This window comes from Olea europaea, chromosome 20 (genome assembly GCF_002742605.1).
Source record: "Olea europaea var. sylvestris chromosome 20, O_europaea_v1, whole genome shotgun sequence".
NCBI classification, from domain to species: Eukaryota; Viridiplantae; Streptophyta; class Magnoliopsida; order Lamiales; family Oleaceae; genus Olea; species Olea europaea.
The window spans coordinates 14,246,595-14,262,374 of NC_036256.1; the positions used below are offsets into that span (position 1 = coordinate 14,246,595).

The following is a 15,780-nucleotide window of genomic DNA, read 5'->3' on the forward strand; positions in this document are numbered from 1 at the left end:
CCTTGAGGCTTTGCCTCATGATCAAGGAAGGCGTGGATAATGGGCCTTATTTAACTCAATTCATCCATCTTGTAGAAGTAGGCAGCAAATGCCTTGGTAAAATTGTGCTCTGAGTAATAACCTTTTTAAATGCGATTCGTGCGTAATAGAGTTAAATTTCTATAGTCGACGGTAATCTAGGTTAATTAATTCTACTTGCGATCTAGGTTAACCGCTTGCATAGTTAAACGGAAGTTAGGCTGAGCCCCTCTTCTCATATTATGTTTTATATATTTGGCCCTTGCATGAGCCTCGTATTGGAAAATAATGAATTTTGGAATAGTTTATTGATGAGAAATGTATGGTTAAAAAATAAGAAAAAGTTTTGAATTTACTTGTAATATTATTTTATTAAAAAATATATGATTGAAATGATGGTAAAATACTACTTAAAAATGTATTTTTGTAGAAACAATGAGGCTCAAACAAGAGCTTGTTCTTAATAAAATTTCATTTGGTTTTTTCATTACAATAATTCTGGCCGTACAGTCCACTGTTTCACAAAGCCTCTGCAGGCCAGACATACATCGACGTGGGTGCGCAGGGGTGGGGGATTATTTTGAAAAAAAAAATAAAAAAATATTCACCTACCCCTTTACATTTGTGATTGGCCTATACAGGCCTGTGAAGACAGCTCAATTCTTTTCATTATTGAAGCAAATCTTGTAGTACGTGTATCATCACAGTAAATGCACTGAAATCTTTGCTTTTTTGTTTTGAATCAGTAGAGTATCTTCAAGTACATCATCGCTGGCGCATCAATCTGTCATAAAATCACTTCGGCTGACTTAACAATTTGGACCACGCTACACGATTCGTGCGGTGACCGCACATAGGATCGGTATTTTTTTATTCAGATGGGACCCGTGCGCTATATGAGGGTGCGGTCATCGGAGCGATGAACGGCGCTAGTCGTTTAGCAAAATTCTAACAATTTTCTAGTCACCCAGTTCTGTTGACCAAATAAAAGAGGGACTATTACGACTGTACGTCATGGATATGAGTGTTATGTTGGGATAATCTCCTCTAAACTTGTTAAAATAAAAGGGCCTCAATTGTAAATAGGTAAGAAATTAATGTGAGCAAATTTCTTCCCTTGTGAAGGAGATTGGAACTCGTCTTTTGTCAGCCGATGAAGGAAAAGATGCCTAACTAATTGGTAAGGAAAATTTGGAAGATCGTATCACTCGTCAGCCCATTTTTGGAGAAGAAATTAGGCAAATATTCAACAAGTAATCTCTATAAGTTGACGTGATATATTCTTTCTATTCATGGGAGAAAAAATTCTACGTCTAGCATTCCTTTTATTCTTGTTCTCTTTAGACGTTGGTGGACGTCTAGAATATAATTAACTTGTCTTGAAAAAGAAAGATGAATATAATGATATTATCGGTTGTCGAACATGCATGGATGAAAACTAAATTATATATTTGAAAATTGAAAATAGGATAATAATAAGTGGATTTGGAATTCTAACACATCATCTCATATTTTATTTTAAAATCATCTTAGATAATTTAAATAAATAAACAATACATGATCTCTTTTATTTTACAACATTTGAATCTAATTGCAAATCAATTGAATTCAATTTAATGTTTATTTATTGTGGGACGACACTCTTAACTCTTCAAATGATCCCTACACTTGCGAGTTTTGTCCGTATAGAGCACATAGGAGATACGTCAGTGAAGTGATGAAAATTGTTGGAATATTGTTTATGACTTGTAAAAAGTACAGGTCAAGACCATGTTTATTCAATTTGGCTTTGGAAGGAAGTATTGATAACCTAATCACGTCTTGCAAAATTGTTAAAAAGGTGTAGCAGGCTAAGCTATAGGAGATAGGAAAATGTCAAAGTGTCCGAATTTTGGTGACCGAATGGGTGACCAACCCTCACATGGAGCGTGGACCCCGCGTGAATAAAATAATGCTCTACCCTCGAGGTGTGAGTGTTTGATCATCCCGCATGTCAACAATTATATTTGTGTAGCATGGTCCTAGGAGATAATATTATCTACAAATATAGACGCGTTAGTTGTCGTAATGGAGGATGTGTTACTACTAGCGATCCTATTATTTGCTCGTAGACTTTGACTTAACATTGATCCAAGGTATAAGGTAAAATCGATGTCGATAGCTGACGAACACACAATAAATCAAGCAGGGGGTTGCACCATAGTTTTTCAGTGAGTTTGTTCAACGTAAGCCAATGAAATTCTTAGAACTTGATATTAATTCTAAGTGATTCTACTAATGTGGTGGAATATGTATGTTAATTATTTGTTTTGAGAATTGAATTGTCAAAGTTTGTTAAAGTGTATCGAATTTCAAATATCTTGATCAAGAATTGCAAAAAGAAGATTGAGTTATAACTCTTTTTAGTCAAGGTGAAAATTGTTTGGATATTTTCCTCAAAAGTTGCCGAAAACAAGAAGACCTTAATGGTAAATAGGTTATAAATTATTATGATCAAATTTTATTCCTTTTGTATGATTATAAGTGCGTTTTACAACTTTATATATGCTCTTAAAGTTACTTAATCTTTGATCGTTTGAGTGTATTTCTACTCATGTTAGTTTATATATTGTGTTTCTAGGTGAAAATCTGAACTTGAAGTTATACAAAGCAAATGTTGTGATTTGAAGCATTAATTAAATAAAAATTGATGTTGGATGAAGGCTGAAAAGTATTGGGACTCAATTGGACGAAATTTGAAGTTAATTGGAATATTTCATGAATTTTGTGATTAAAATTGACAAAATCAGATGTTTGAGGACCAATTAGGTTATTCTGAAAAAAAGAAGACCGGAATTGAAGATATTCAAAGTTGAAGGACTAAGATGGATAAAGTTGAAATTTTATAGACCATATTTTATAAATACTAGAAAATTAAGGCTCGCTATCTTTGAATGCAATTCGAGATTGCGGCTGGAGGATTTTAGGGGACGGAAGTCCTTGATGGCTGCGAGCAAATCGTGGAATTCACTTGGATGTCAATAGGGATGTCAATCGGGTTTGTCGACTTGACTCAGTAGAATTGAGCCCTATTTTGTGGTGTCGAGCCGAGCCTGAATCGGTCTGTGTGGCTCGTTTGCTTGGACTCACGAGCCTAATTTAAAAAAAAAAATTAAAAATTAAAATTTAAAGTTAGCAATACGTTGCCTTTTATAAGGCAGCGTACTGCTGTCTAAAATAGGTTTTAGGCGGCATGGTGCTACTTTTATCTATAAAAAAAATGGACCGAAAAAAATCAAGCTTGCCGGGCTCGTTAAGGCCCAAGCCTTAATTTCTTGGCCGAGCAAAGCTTAACTCCGCTTGGGCTCAAAAAAACACTTGGACCATTCTACTCAAGTCAAGCCCAAATCTCGAGTTTCGAGTCGTGAACCGTCTCGACTCGGCTAGTTGACACCTCTAGATGTCATGGCTGGATAGCGGAATGCATTTGAAGGTTGCGAGTTGGAATGCATTCTGAGATCTCGACTTGTCCGTAATTGATTGAGATTTTGCCTATGTTGCACTAAAATCAAGAAATTTTTGTACTTTCAAAGTTTTCTGAAGACTATAAATAGAGGCTATTTAGGTAAAAAGAATGGACCGTATAAATTAAAACTTCGTAGACATCACAATAAAAGGATTATACTACTTCAATATAATGGACACCATAATGGTGTCCATAATGCCCAAGTGGCACCCCCTACTGACGCCCCCTCCAATAGGGGGCACCTGGGCATTATGTACACCATTATAGTGTTCATTATGTACCCAAGCATCACCCAAAATAAAAGGAAACAAATTCATCTTATGTGAATAAATTAAAAAGAGGTCCCAATAAATTATTAAAATCAAGACTAGGAAATTTTTGAGTTTCTTGGAGTTGAAAATAAAGATTGAAGATATTCGCTTCATCTTCTTGCTTCTGAAATAAATAGGTAATGTCTATGTCAACTTTCTTGTATCGATTTTTTCGCTATATTTTTTTGGTTAAATTATTTATTAGGATGATCGATGTAGGTAATTGGCTTCTATTGATGTTTTAATTTATTATTTAAAGCTTTTCTTTATTGAATTGTGTATAATTAGCATGATTGATTTATTTTACATTTGTTAACAAAATTTGAATTGCATAATATTTGTTATATTTTAAATCGAGACTTGTTAGAACATTCAATATTACTTTTAATTAATTTATTGTTAAATTGAGATATATTTATTTATTCATTCGATTGTCATAATTCTAATGCGTCATTTAGGCAAAACTATTAATAGAGAGAGGAAAGTTTAATAATTAGGGATACATTAACTAGCTAGTACTCGATAGACAAGTGCTAATATTTTATCTCGAATTTAATTATCGGCAACACAATAATTGAACCAAAATATTAACTAAACACGAGTAAGATTAATTATTGAAATTGGGATTCCTAACTATTTTCTTAATTGATTCTACCTCGTTATCCATTTATTATGATATTATTGATATTAAAAACTGAAAAATGCATAATTACGCATATGATTTGTATAGACACACATATTCATGTAATAATTGATGCTCGATCGAAACACATTGTCATGCATTATAAATTTTAGAACATTGACTGTGATGATAGATTTACTCAAATGCGAACAAGTGAGCACCATATGAGATTTTAAAGTCAAGTTGGATGGAAACGGTCCACAGGGACACCAATTGAAATTGAATTGTAACCCTAAGGATTTAAACATCAATGGGGACCTTAAACATCCAAAAGTAGAGAATGGAGGACCAAATTGCTACAAACATTATATGGTGAGGAGTACTTCTGCACTTTTCTCTACACATAATAATAACACTGAAGCGAATCACAAAAAAGAATGAGTAACGCAATTTGGTATCAGTGGTGTCAAACATTGTAACTAGTTCCATTACTTACAATTTTTAACTAATTATAGGTAGTGTACTCGAATGTCATATAGAGTGGTGCTTAGCACCACCGAAGATATAGATAGTATTATTCAAAAAGAATTTATATAAATAACCAACAAATTATTGAGAATCAAACAATCTAACGAATTGTTACGAGCTGTCACTAGAAGAGCGCCTTCATTTCTATATAAATATAAAATAGTGAAGGTAAAGATTTGTCTTTCAAGTCTCGCACTGCTTTCTACCACACTATTTTAAATGAAGTTTTACCATAACATTCCTCTAATTTGGAACCGATAGGGAATTGATTCAATCATGGAATCATGAATAGTCATTGACTGAGTTGTACATAGACATCGCATAATCTATACTTCTTGGCAAACTGGATGTTACTATTCTTTCCATCTGTCAATGTTTTAAGGTCTATCATGAGAGATTGATCCTCTTATACAACAAAAACTGATTGGGGCTACCAACCAATGATTTATAAAGTTGAAACCAAAAGATTCTCAAAGAAAATAGATGGTCACACTGAAAATGGGTCCTGCATGCTATATTGATATCTTAAATGGGTCCTGCATGCTATATTGATATCTTAAATGGGTCCTGCATGCTATATTGATATCTTAAATGGGTCCTGCATGCTATATTGATATCTTAAATGGGTCCTGCATGCTATATTGATATCTTAAATGGGTCCTGCATGCTATATTGATATCTTAAATGGGTCCTGCATGCTATATTGATATCTTAAATGGGTCCTGCATGCTATATTGATATCTTCTGTCCTAATTATTAATTGAATTCTGCCATTTAGTGAGAGAAATAGATTCAAACAAGAATGCCCATGTGATCTATGTGGGAGGTTCATGAACAATTTTGGGACCACTTCCATGTGCCACTTGTAGTGGATCTTTTCTTACCGTTGAGCTCCTTGTAAATTTCTTATGGCTAAAAATCCATAATTGGTACTTCAAATTTTAAGCCATTCTTGAAAGTAAACAAGCTCAAAATTTTAATTTTGTGGCCATATTTGTTCTTTCATGTTCTCAACAATTCTTGAAAGAGATATTTCAAGAATTCATTGAATTGTTCTGTCTAATAATTTTAAGAAGTTAGTGAGATGGAGTAGCGAAAAGGGCAAAGCTTTTCCACCCAGTCATTTATGAGTAAGGAAATAATTACCATGTAAGCTACACAATATGTTTTTTGATCAATAGTTACATAAACGTATGTTACAGTTGTTAAGGGATAAAATTCCACGTCGAATAAAGATGAAAATATAGACTAACGTATAAGGAAGTTGATTACTTCTCTTAATAAAATTGATAGTTTAAAATGGAACCCTAAATTTTAATATGGTATCAAAGCTCATTAAATCTAAATGTTCTGAGGGGCATGCTGAGATAAAATTTCATATCGAATAAAAATGAAAATATAGACTAACCAATAAAGGAATGAGTCACTCCTCTTAATAAGATTAACCGTTTAAAATGGAACAGTTTGACTTTATTGATTGAGATTGAATTTTTTACTAGATTTATTATGCAGATTGATAGTGCAAGTATAAAAATGTCTATCACTACTTCATAACACGCTCCATTATGTACAAATTATTATTATAATAATAATAATTATTATTATTTTAAGAAAGATCCAAAGCTTGAACAATTTTAATCAATGGCAAAGAGAAGTAGAAATTAAGACGCATGTTCTAAAAAGCGAGCCTAGGCGCGACGCACAACAAAAACGCCACACAAGGGCGTAGATGCCTAATTTAGCGGTCAACGCTCTATTTCGCACCTTAGCGCGCTTAACTGCGCAAAGGCACTTTTTTTTTATTACGCTTCTTTTAAACTAAAAATTAAAGGGCCAATTTCTTTCATTTGTTCAGTGCCCTAGGAAGCTTGCAATAAGTGCATGTGAGAACAATGATGAAAATTACAATCCGGGTATGTTAACGTATTGTTCTCTTTTATATCAATAATTTATTATAATTTATATATGATTATATAAATATTAAATAACATGTTTTTTACTTTCGTTTATTAGTGAGTTGGCGGGATTTTTATGGAAATGAAATACTCAATTTGAAGATCATGGTAAAAAGGATACTTGGTTTGACTACTAGTTCATCCGGTTGTGAAAGAAATTGGAGTTCTTTTGAAGGGGTAAGTATTAATTAGTTTGTTACATTTTACTTACTAATGAGCAATGAATAATTACTTGAATATGATTTATTCCATTAAATATACTTTTCTTTTTCTTCATCTTTTTTTTTTCTTTGAAGATACACTCGAAGAAACGGAATAGACTTGACACTACCAGGATGAACAATCTTGTTTATGTCCAATTTAATGTGAGGTTGTCAAACAAGAAGAAGAAGAAGGGTAAAATAGAGACTCTATTAGCAAGTGATGCAACTAATGTACAATCTTGGATTGTAGAGGGTTGTGATGATGATAAGGAGTATGATGGGGTGGAAGATGAAATCTCACAACCTTCATCAAGAGACAGAAATGCTCAGAATGATAAAAGGGAGCCTGACGAGGAGGATTTTTTATCAGACGATACGGAGGATAAATTAAATGAAGATGATAGTATTGAATTGAAGTCTGATAAAGAGTTGGATATGATTTAAGTTCCTATGCTATTTGTTTAAATTTGGAACTTATCTTTTTGTTGAAAATTTTGAAAAAAAAATGTAAAAAGTCTCTATAAATTTATTTTGGATGTTTAGTATGTATTATTTATAATTATTAAATAAATTTTTTTGATTAAAAATTTAAAATAATATTAAAATAAGAAAACGTTTTTTAACGCTTTTTTACGCGTTTGCCTTGCTTAATCTCGTCTAGCCCTTAACTTGAGGTCAACGACTAGCCACACTTTTCACTATTTAGAACACTGATCAAGACTGACAAAGAAAGGGGGTTCATGCAATGTTGTCATCTGACCCGAAATCAATCTTTGTATCTCATGCAGTAACAAATAAAAACAAAAAGTCGAAGAAATAAATGCACAAAAAAGCTGCTTCCAACAAAACAGTAAGCAATAACTCAATCCAAAAATTCATACAAACAAGTGGCATCCTGGATCAAGAATGACACAATCTAACTGGTTTTAGTGACAAAAATATTGTAGAAAACAGGAAGACTTAATTCTCTAGCATATTCCCATAATATGAACCATAATTCACGTAAGCTACTCGAGTACTCGACTCAAATCGACTCGACTGTATTATACTGAAACATCATATTATAGCCAAAATATAAGGTATTGTCCGATACTGTGTACCAAAAGTGTCTTGGTTTACATGAAATATCACCCATGACACACGCATTTGTAGTGGTATGGGCTGTTCATTGGGTCGTTCCCTTCGACAGGAACTTGCTCGGCTCTGCACTTGTACTTGCACCCTTTGCATTCATTATACGTGCACGTTGGTGCCACCGATCCAATCATTAATCTTCTTGAATGCAAATCCTACATATTTAACTATATTCGATAAATTAACTTGATCCAGAGGACATTTCAATGTTTATGCATGATTTTGTCTCACCTTCAAGTTCAATTCTCCAGATGATGAAACATGGTCGGCTCTCTGATTATAAGGAAATGTCATTTGAATTCTGGACCCTTTTGCACCTAAAAAATGGTATGAATATTACAAGTAGTTCAGTCCCAAGTACAAAAATATTGTTCAAATTATAGCATTACTAAACTAAATTCCGGATGGAATTACATGCAGTAAGAGTACAGTCACTTCAAAATCTTATTCGTACAATCTTAGCATGTTTGGTTTGCTCGATTGTTAGAGGAGACAACTAACAAATTTCGTTACATGCTTCTTTTCTTTAATCCTATACAATGCAACCGTCGAGCAAGCGTATCAAATATGCTCTTTGAGTCCTGTTTGGAGGAGCTTATCCAAATTTTTTTTCTTTCATTAACTTCACAAGTATGTTTTTGAAGAAGTACACTAGAAAAGAGTGGTTGCACAGGCTATATAACAAGCTAAAGAAAATCAAGAATTTAAATTATAAACAGTTAGAAATTTTAGATTTAGATACTAAACAAATATTGCAGCACAAGACAAGTGCAGAAAATTGACTATTATCTTCTTAGGATAGAAGCAACTCGAAATTTATTTATTGGGAATAGGACTTATTTTTTGTTATATGAGGGAAAAGAAGAAAGGAAATGCAGAAACTATTAAGGAATATATTGTACAAATCGTGAAAAATAGATGAAACTAAAGCCAAGAAAAACATGATACAAATTACAGACACGAAGCAAATAGAGAACTGAAGATGACCTACAAATAATGCTGCAGGGTGCTTAATTTTAAATATTCTTAGTATGAATGGAATGAAATGCGAAGAAAGGTACCTTGGATAAGGTGTGCTGCAGAAAACAAGTAGAGGAGGAAGAGATAATATTTGAGATTATTGGCCATTATCTATAAGTTTTTGTTGGAGAAGAATATGGTGGAAGGATAGGGGATGATATATAGAGAGGCAGAGAGTGGAAGAACGAGGACCATGAGAAGATAGACTGGCTACATATGCAGCAAACAAAAGAGGTCCCCAACTGACAAACTTCAAATTTTTTGCATGCCAACTCAAAATTTATTACATTAAAGTATAAAAAATTCCAACTTTTTTTTCTATCATTTACTTTTATTCCCTATCATTGTCATGGTCTGTAATTTGTTTTGGCTCATGTTTATCAATTATTTATAAACATTTAAACCTCTTTTATTATGAATAAGGTTGCATTCTTAATCTAGGTGATGCTAAATGATAGAGTAAATGAAATATGAAATTAACTTATTTAATTTAACCTATCATTTAATGCTACATTAACACTAGACTGGGGTTGTAATTCCAGTAGAATTAATCATGGATTATAAGACTATTGATTACTAAATTACAATTATTTAAAATTAATATGGACTAATTTCTGCATTACTTATGATAAAAAATTCAATACACTGAAGGACAACGTTTATTTATATGAATATCATCTTCAATACATTCTTTCATATACATAAATCAATTATATAAAGGAGTAACACGTAGAAATTTTTCATAATTGGTTAGCGATAAAACGCGATTTTTTTTTTTTTTTTATCATCTTAAACTATTTCATCTAAATCCGACCACGTAGAATGGGTGTGGATTTTGTGTTCTAGCACTCAAAAATCTCTGAGCCACAAGAAATTTTATTGAATATTTATCAGAACTCGAATAATTTCAAATTAACATTAGAAATCACTTTAGTTTTGCACAAATAAAGACAAGTGAATTTGCCAGAAGACAATGAAAATGAAATTTCGAACAATGTCGATGGAGAAATTATTGAGATGTTAATAATGAAATATTTTTCTAATAACAACTTGAGAGACCTAAAAATATTATCACGGCCCAAAATAGAAAGAAAAGATGTCTCGTATATATAATTTAAAGAGTAAATAATTTTCTGATTATTAGATGGGCAAATTTGGCCCACTACCGTCTAAATATCACAAATTGGAATAATACCCCTAAAACTAATTAAAATTCTTGTACCACCGTAATTAATATGCTAAAAATCCCCAGAAGCAGTGGAGAAGTTGAAAATGTATTCCAGAAATTCAATACCAATTGAGATCACAAAATCTCATTATCAGAAGTCTGAAATTTTGATGAAGCACATAATGTCAGAGTTAGACACCGACAAGAGGGAAGAAGAAGCATTAGCGCTTTTAATTATTTTCTGAGTTACATTTTCATTCATACAGGTTTTTTTCTTGAGTTTTTTATTTTTTCTGAAATTTTTATGCTTATATTTATGTGTTTGTATATGTATAGACTTTATCCATTTGCTAAGAAGGATTGGTATGATATCAAAGCATCGTCGATTTTCTACTCATACTAGGGGGGATATTTTTCTCTTTAAATTATATTCGTTTTGCTGGAGAAATGATATTTAACACTTGTTGATGCAAATTGATTGATGAATTGGTTTATCCATTGAAACCTATGTACATCTAGAAAGTTGTAATTTTTCCCCTCAACAAGCGATCTAGTTGTCTGCTGTCCAGAGGGTCTAACGAATGTTTTTTTTTTTTTTTTAAAGGTTTCATCTGTTGTATTTTCCATCAAAAGTTACTGGTACACTGTTTCATTTGGATATTGTTTCCTCTCCTACTATTTTTTTGTTCCTCCTAAATAATTAAGGATCCTGAAACTATGGATTTGGCATCAAGATGTTAGTTTATTGCTTAGCTAAGATTCTTCTAGTTTCTAGTTATCAAACTTTGAGTTCATTGCACAAAAGAAGTTATGATGTCACTTTCTCAAGGTGTTATGGCATTTGAGTTTTGTGTATTTAGAGATTCGTTACACAGTATAAATTAGTAAGATGTGGCTTGTCGTCTAACCGACTTAAAATGTTTGCAATAAATGGAGAAAAAGGAGGGAAGGTGATTGTGTCACTTTTTTTTGTCACTTTATTGAATCAGTGTTTTGCCAAATTTGAAACATAATATTCAAATTCAGCTAAGGATGAATTATGAATTTATATAAAATGATATATTTTAAAGTTTTGATTGATGCTTTGTTGCCTTTTGAGGGTTTGTCCCCCCTTTTTTGAATTTACATTAGTTTTATGAGTGTTTATCACTTTTTGGAATAGTGTGTCACTTTCATAGTGATGAATGTTTATGAAAATTTGACACTTACATCTTAGTTTAGTCATCAATTTTTGTTAGTTGCGAGCTTATTGGAAACATGGTTGTATTTAAATTTTTGGATTATGATTATATTGTTCAAGTTGTTAATTCAAAAGTTTTTATTTTGTTCATCAGTTGTGAACTTATTGGATAATTTGGCTATATTGAAAATCGTGGGTCATGATTTGTCACTTTTTTTCGGTTACTTTTTTGAATTTGTGTCACTTTTTTTTTTTTTCAAATTTCGTTACTTTTTGAGTGTTTGTCACTTTTTTTAATATGTGTAATTTTTTTAATTTGTGTCTTTTTTTTTGAATTCGCCACTTTTTTAAAACCTTTGTCACTTTTTTGAATTCTTGTCATTTTTTTTTTTTTGAATTTTTATCACTTTTTTTAAGTGAAAATGTTGTAATGTGAGATGGTGACCGGTGGAAAATTATATGAAATGTTAGGCGAACGAAATGGATGGTGTTATTTTGGTGTTTGTCAATTTTTTTTTATTTTTTATTATTTTTATTTTTTAGTTTGTGTCACTACTTTTAAATTTTGTAGCTTTTTTTTTTTTTGAGTTTGTCACTTTTTTTAAATTGTGTTAAAAAAATTTTTTTTGACAACTTTTATAAAAAAAAAAGGGGACATTATGTCACTTTTAAATTTACATGGTACTTTTTACTTCCAAAAAACATTTTTTTTTATTTTGTCATTTTTTTGAGTTTGTCATCTTTTATGTTTTTTGTCAGTTTTTTAAATATTCATCACCTTCTTATCTTATTAAAAATGTGACATGATATGTTATATTTTCCTAACATAATTAGCATGTGGATTATCCTGGACATGCTGATTATGTTAAGAACGTGATTACTAGTGTTGCATAAATGGATGGTGTTATTTTGATGTTTGTCACTTTTTTTTAGTTTGTGTAAACTTTTTTTTTTTTTTTTTTTATTGTTAGTTGCCCTTATTAGATTCTCTTCTAATTACAGACGGGCCTGCCAATATAAAATCTCAATGAAGAACCTCAAAATATCAAGAAAATAAAGTAGCGTTCATTGATGTATACTATAGAAATGGACCATCTTATGTTTCCTTGATCATGGGTATATATTTTGTTGAAAAATCCGTGGTTTAGGCATTTGTTTTAATTAATAAAATTGATTTCCTTAATTTATTTACTTATTTTTTAATGTCGAAATAGTGGATTGGAGTAAATGTCCTCGGTAAAGCTAGATGTGGCAATGGACCGAGCCGTAAACACACGAGCTTAGCTCGAGCTCGGCTCATGCTCAAGGGGCGAGCTCGTGGGTCGAGCCGAGCCCACAGCTCAATTTTTTTATTTTTATTTTTAATTTGTAGGAGCGGCAGAAGAACAAGACCCACATATTTGGTTCCATTCCTCTACAATTCAAAAGGACAACACATGAAGAGAATGACAAAAAAATGTCCACGTCTCAATTTGTATCTTGTAGCTTGAGTTTTTGGCATTGTTGGCCACTAAACTTCTTGTAATAAGATTATGAGTTGGTGGCATTGTTGGCCACATTTGTTAGGGGTTGATTAAGATCGAAATGTTCTACATTATGTAAATCAAATTAGGAGTTTTAGACCACGACGATCCAGAAGAACGACTTGCGATCCTAAAATTCAGGCCTTGTTTTGATGCCTTGGTTTGGTTGTTGAATACTTGGGTCGGGTGGCATTTCTTCCTCTATCGACGATTTGTCGACTTCAAATATTAATAATAAAACCTAAAAAGTCAGCTTCTATTACTTTATTGAATGTAGTTTACCATAATGACATGTTTGGTGACGCTTAACTGGTTTCTATAATTATTGTTATAAAATAGATGACATCTTTGCTGATCGACAACAAAACAAACAAAACGACATATGATAGTGTAATGAATGCATGAGTGACAATCATTTCGAAATGACTTATCGTTTTACCTGTCTCAGTGCTATGACTTGTCCAGCATTTTAGCTCTTATTTGTTTAGAATAATTTTCAATAAATTTACTGAGAATTTCATGTTTTATGCACACACGTGTGCCTGAATCAATTCTGACTATCATAATTCCTTTCTATGCGGATTTGATGTTCCATTTTAAAATATTAATCTTATCAAGAAGAAGAGCCAAAACTCTATTAGATTGATCTATATTTTTCATCATTATTCGATGTAAGATTTTACTCGCTAAGATGATGTTGGCTCGTTTAAGTAGATAAATTTTGAAATTTGTATGTTCATTTTTGTTTTAATCTTAATTAGATCAAATTGCTCATTTGAATTTAATGAACTCTGGTACCATATTAAAAGGGCGTTTGTTTCTCATTTTTGTAAAAATAAGAATGAAAAATATAGCCGTTATGAGCCCCACATAAGAGATAGAAATTCAAATTTGGTGGTTTGATGTGATGAATAACGATTATATTTTTCATTTTAATGAGGAAAGAATGAGAAACAAATAAGGACTAAAATTTGAAATTTTATCTTAAAAGATCAATTTTATGAACATGAATATTCCAAACCATTATAAATTGGTATAATTATTCTTCTTTATTTGATGTGGCAAATTATCCCTTAACACATCATTTACATAATTTCCTCGAGTGCACAACCCCACACACATATTTTGTGTACTGTATGACTGAACTATAAACGGTTAGTTCTAGCCTTAAACGTGCAACCCAACAAGTCTATATATTAAATCCTAATTTGGAATCAGTTTGGTCATGTTCTCAAAACATTTGGATCAAACCACCCGTCGACCACCTTCACATGTGATCATAAAGATGGGCAGATAGCATCTCTTCGAGGCAAAATTAAGAGAGAGAGGTTTGAGAACCATACATAAGCTTTTCGAATGTAGATAAAAATCCAGTACTTTCAGAAATTCTTCTTGGAGAGTTTTTGTTCAACTTTGTATACAAGTTTACAGGGATAATAAACAACAGGGAATTCGTTGCACAATCTGGTTATCACACAGTGTTCGATGTGTCAGCAAGGGATCGTAATATGCACCCCAAACCAGCTCTCTCAGTCAGCTTCTCATGAATTCGCAGGCATTGGTCACATGTGGGTCGATCTCCTGTAGACAAGCCTCTATACAAATACCTATCAATCATGTAGCAGGCTTACATTAAAAATTGGCCAAAGAAAATGAGAACAACTAAAACTTTTACCAGAAATGGAGGACTTTGAGGAAGAAACGTTGAAGACACATCATACAGCATATCGAAGTTTATCTTGAACGCAAAAAAAATAATAATAATAATAATAAATCAATTAATAAAAACTAAAAAATAAAAAAAATCCGTTATTTCCAAAATCGGGTATTTACACAGGTTCTGCCTGCAACTCTATGCTTTAGAAGCATTGGCAATGAAATTAGGTGTAATCATGAGTCCTAAGAAGCTTAACATGTTAGAAAGGTATAGTAAATAAATATTCTCATTTTATGCCTCATATAGTTGAGTTTTACTGATAATCATTGCATCTCTCTATTTGAACTATAGTTCCTGAGGAGCCTTCCTTTTCTTCTAAAAGAAAGGGGAATCTCGATCTCTTACAGGACTAGGAGGGCCTCCAAATGAAAATCCTACAGGTGCAACGAATTCCTTGTGTCCCTGGTTATACAGAGAGATAAAATAGATGCCCACAATAATCCTCATAAAAGTCCCTGATGATGTTCCCCGCATATGTGATCCTATACTTGGTCAATCACCAGTGAATCTTGCGTGTTGGCTAGTAGATTTCAAAATTCATCAACTTTACAAATCAGTCCAACGAATAACCATGTTTCACAACAGACAGTAAAACAAATAATCAGGACACTTTCAGATTAGAAGTTCCAAGGGAGACAAGGAGAGCATTTCACAGATAGATAAGAGTCTGAAAGAAGCATAATACGAGAGAGCAAGAGGGGCATTTATGGTTGGGAATGCGTCCAACAAATTCATGTCAGAACAATGAGGCCAGTGCCATATAGGCCATAATAACAAAAGGTTAAGTGCTTTGGGAGTACATCTGAGGGAAATCAGAGGTTAAATTTGAGGGCAGGGGTAATATAGATAGAGTGAGGTTTGTATCGAATTTGATGTCTTTATGGGGTGGCATAAAA

At 32.4% G+C, this 15,780-nt stretch overlaps 2 protein-coding genes across 2 annotated transcripts in view; both read right to left on the minus strand.

The window, feature by feature from the left end:
* Positions 1-7,963: 7,963 nt before the first annotated feature.
* LOC111369736 lies at positions 7,964-9,530 on the minus strand. Its single transcript, XM_022991371.1, has 3 exons — positions 9,338-9,530; positions 8,508-8,593; positions 7,964-8,431 (listed from the first exon to the last, which is right to left on the minus strand). The coding sequence occupies exons 1-3, from the start codon at positions 9,402-9,404 to the stop codon at positions 8,270-8,272; spliced, it is 315 nt and encodes a 104-aa protein (XP_022847139.1). The 5' UTR covers positions 9,405-9,530; the 3' UTR covers positions 7,964-8,269.
* A 4,952-nt stretch (positions 9,531-14,482) lies between these two features.
* LOC111369737 (actin-related protein 2/3 complex subunit 5A) overlaps positions 14,483-15,780 on the minus strand; it is a 4,892-nt gene continuing 3,594 nt past the window's right edge. Inside the window, exon 4 of the mRNA XM_022991372.1 lies at positions 14,483-14,774. Coding sequence (XP_022847140.1) covers positions 14,639-14,774 — 136 coding nt within the window. The 3' untranslated portion in view covers positions 14,483-14,638. The remainder of the gene's footprint in view (positions 14,775-15,780) is intronic.

Bases quoted from the DNA above. Each gene is read 5' to 3' on its own strand.
- LOC111369736 (XM_022991371.1), bottom strand. From the start codon at position 9,404: ATGGCCAATAATCTCAAATATTATCTCTTCCTCCTCTACTTGTTTTCT. The intron at 8,594-9,337 runs GTACCTTTCTTC...ACCATTTTTTAG, and splicing joins TGCAGCACACCTTATCCAAG to GTGCAAAAGGGTCCAGAATT. The intron at 8,432-8,507 runs GTGAGACAAAAT...TTAAATATGTAG, and splicing joins CTGGAGAATTGAACTTGAAG to GATTTGCATTCAAGAAGATT.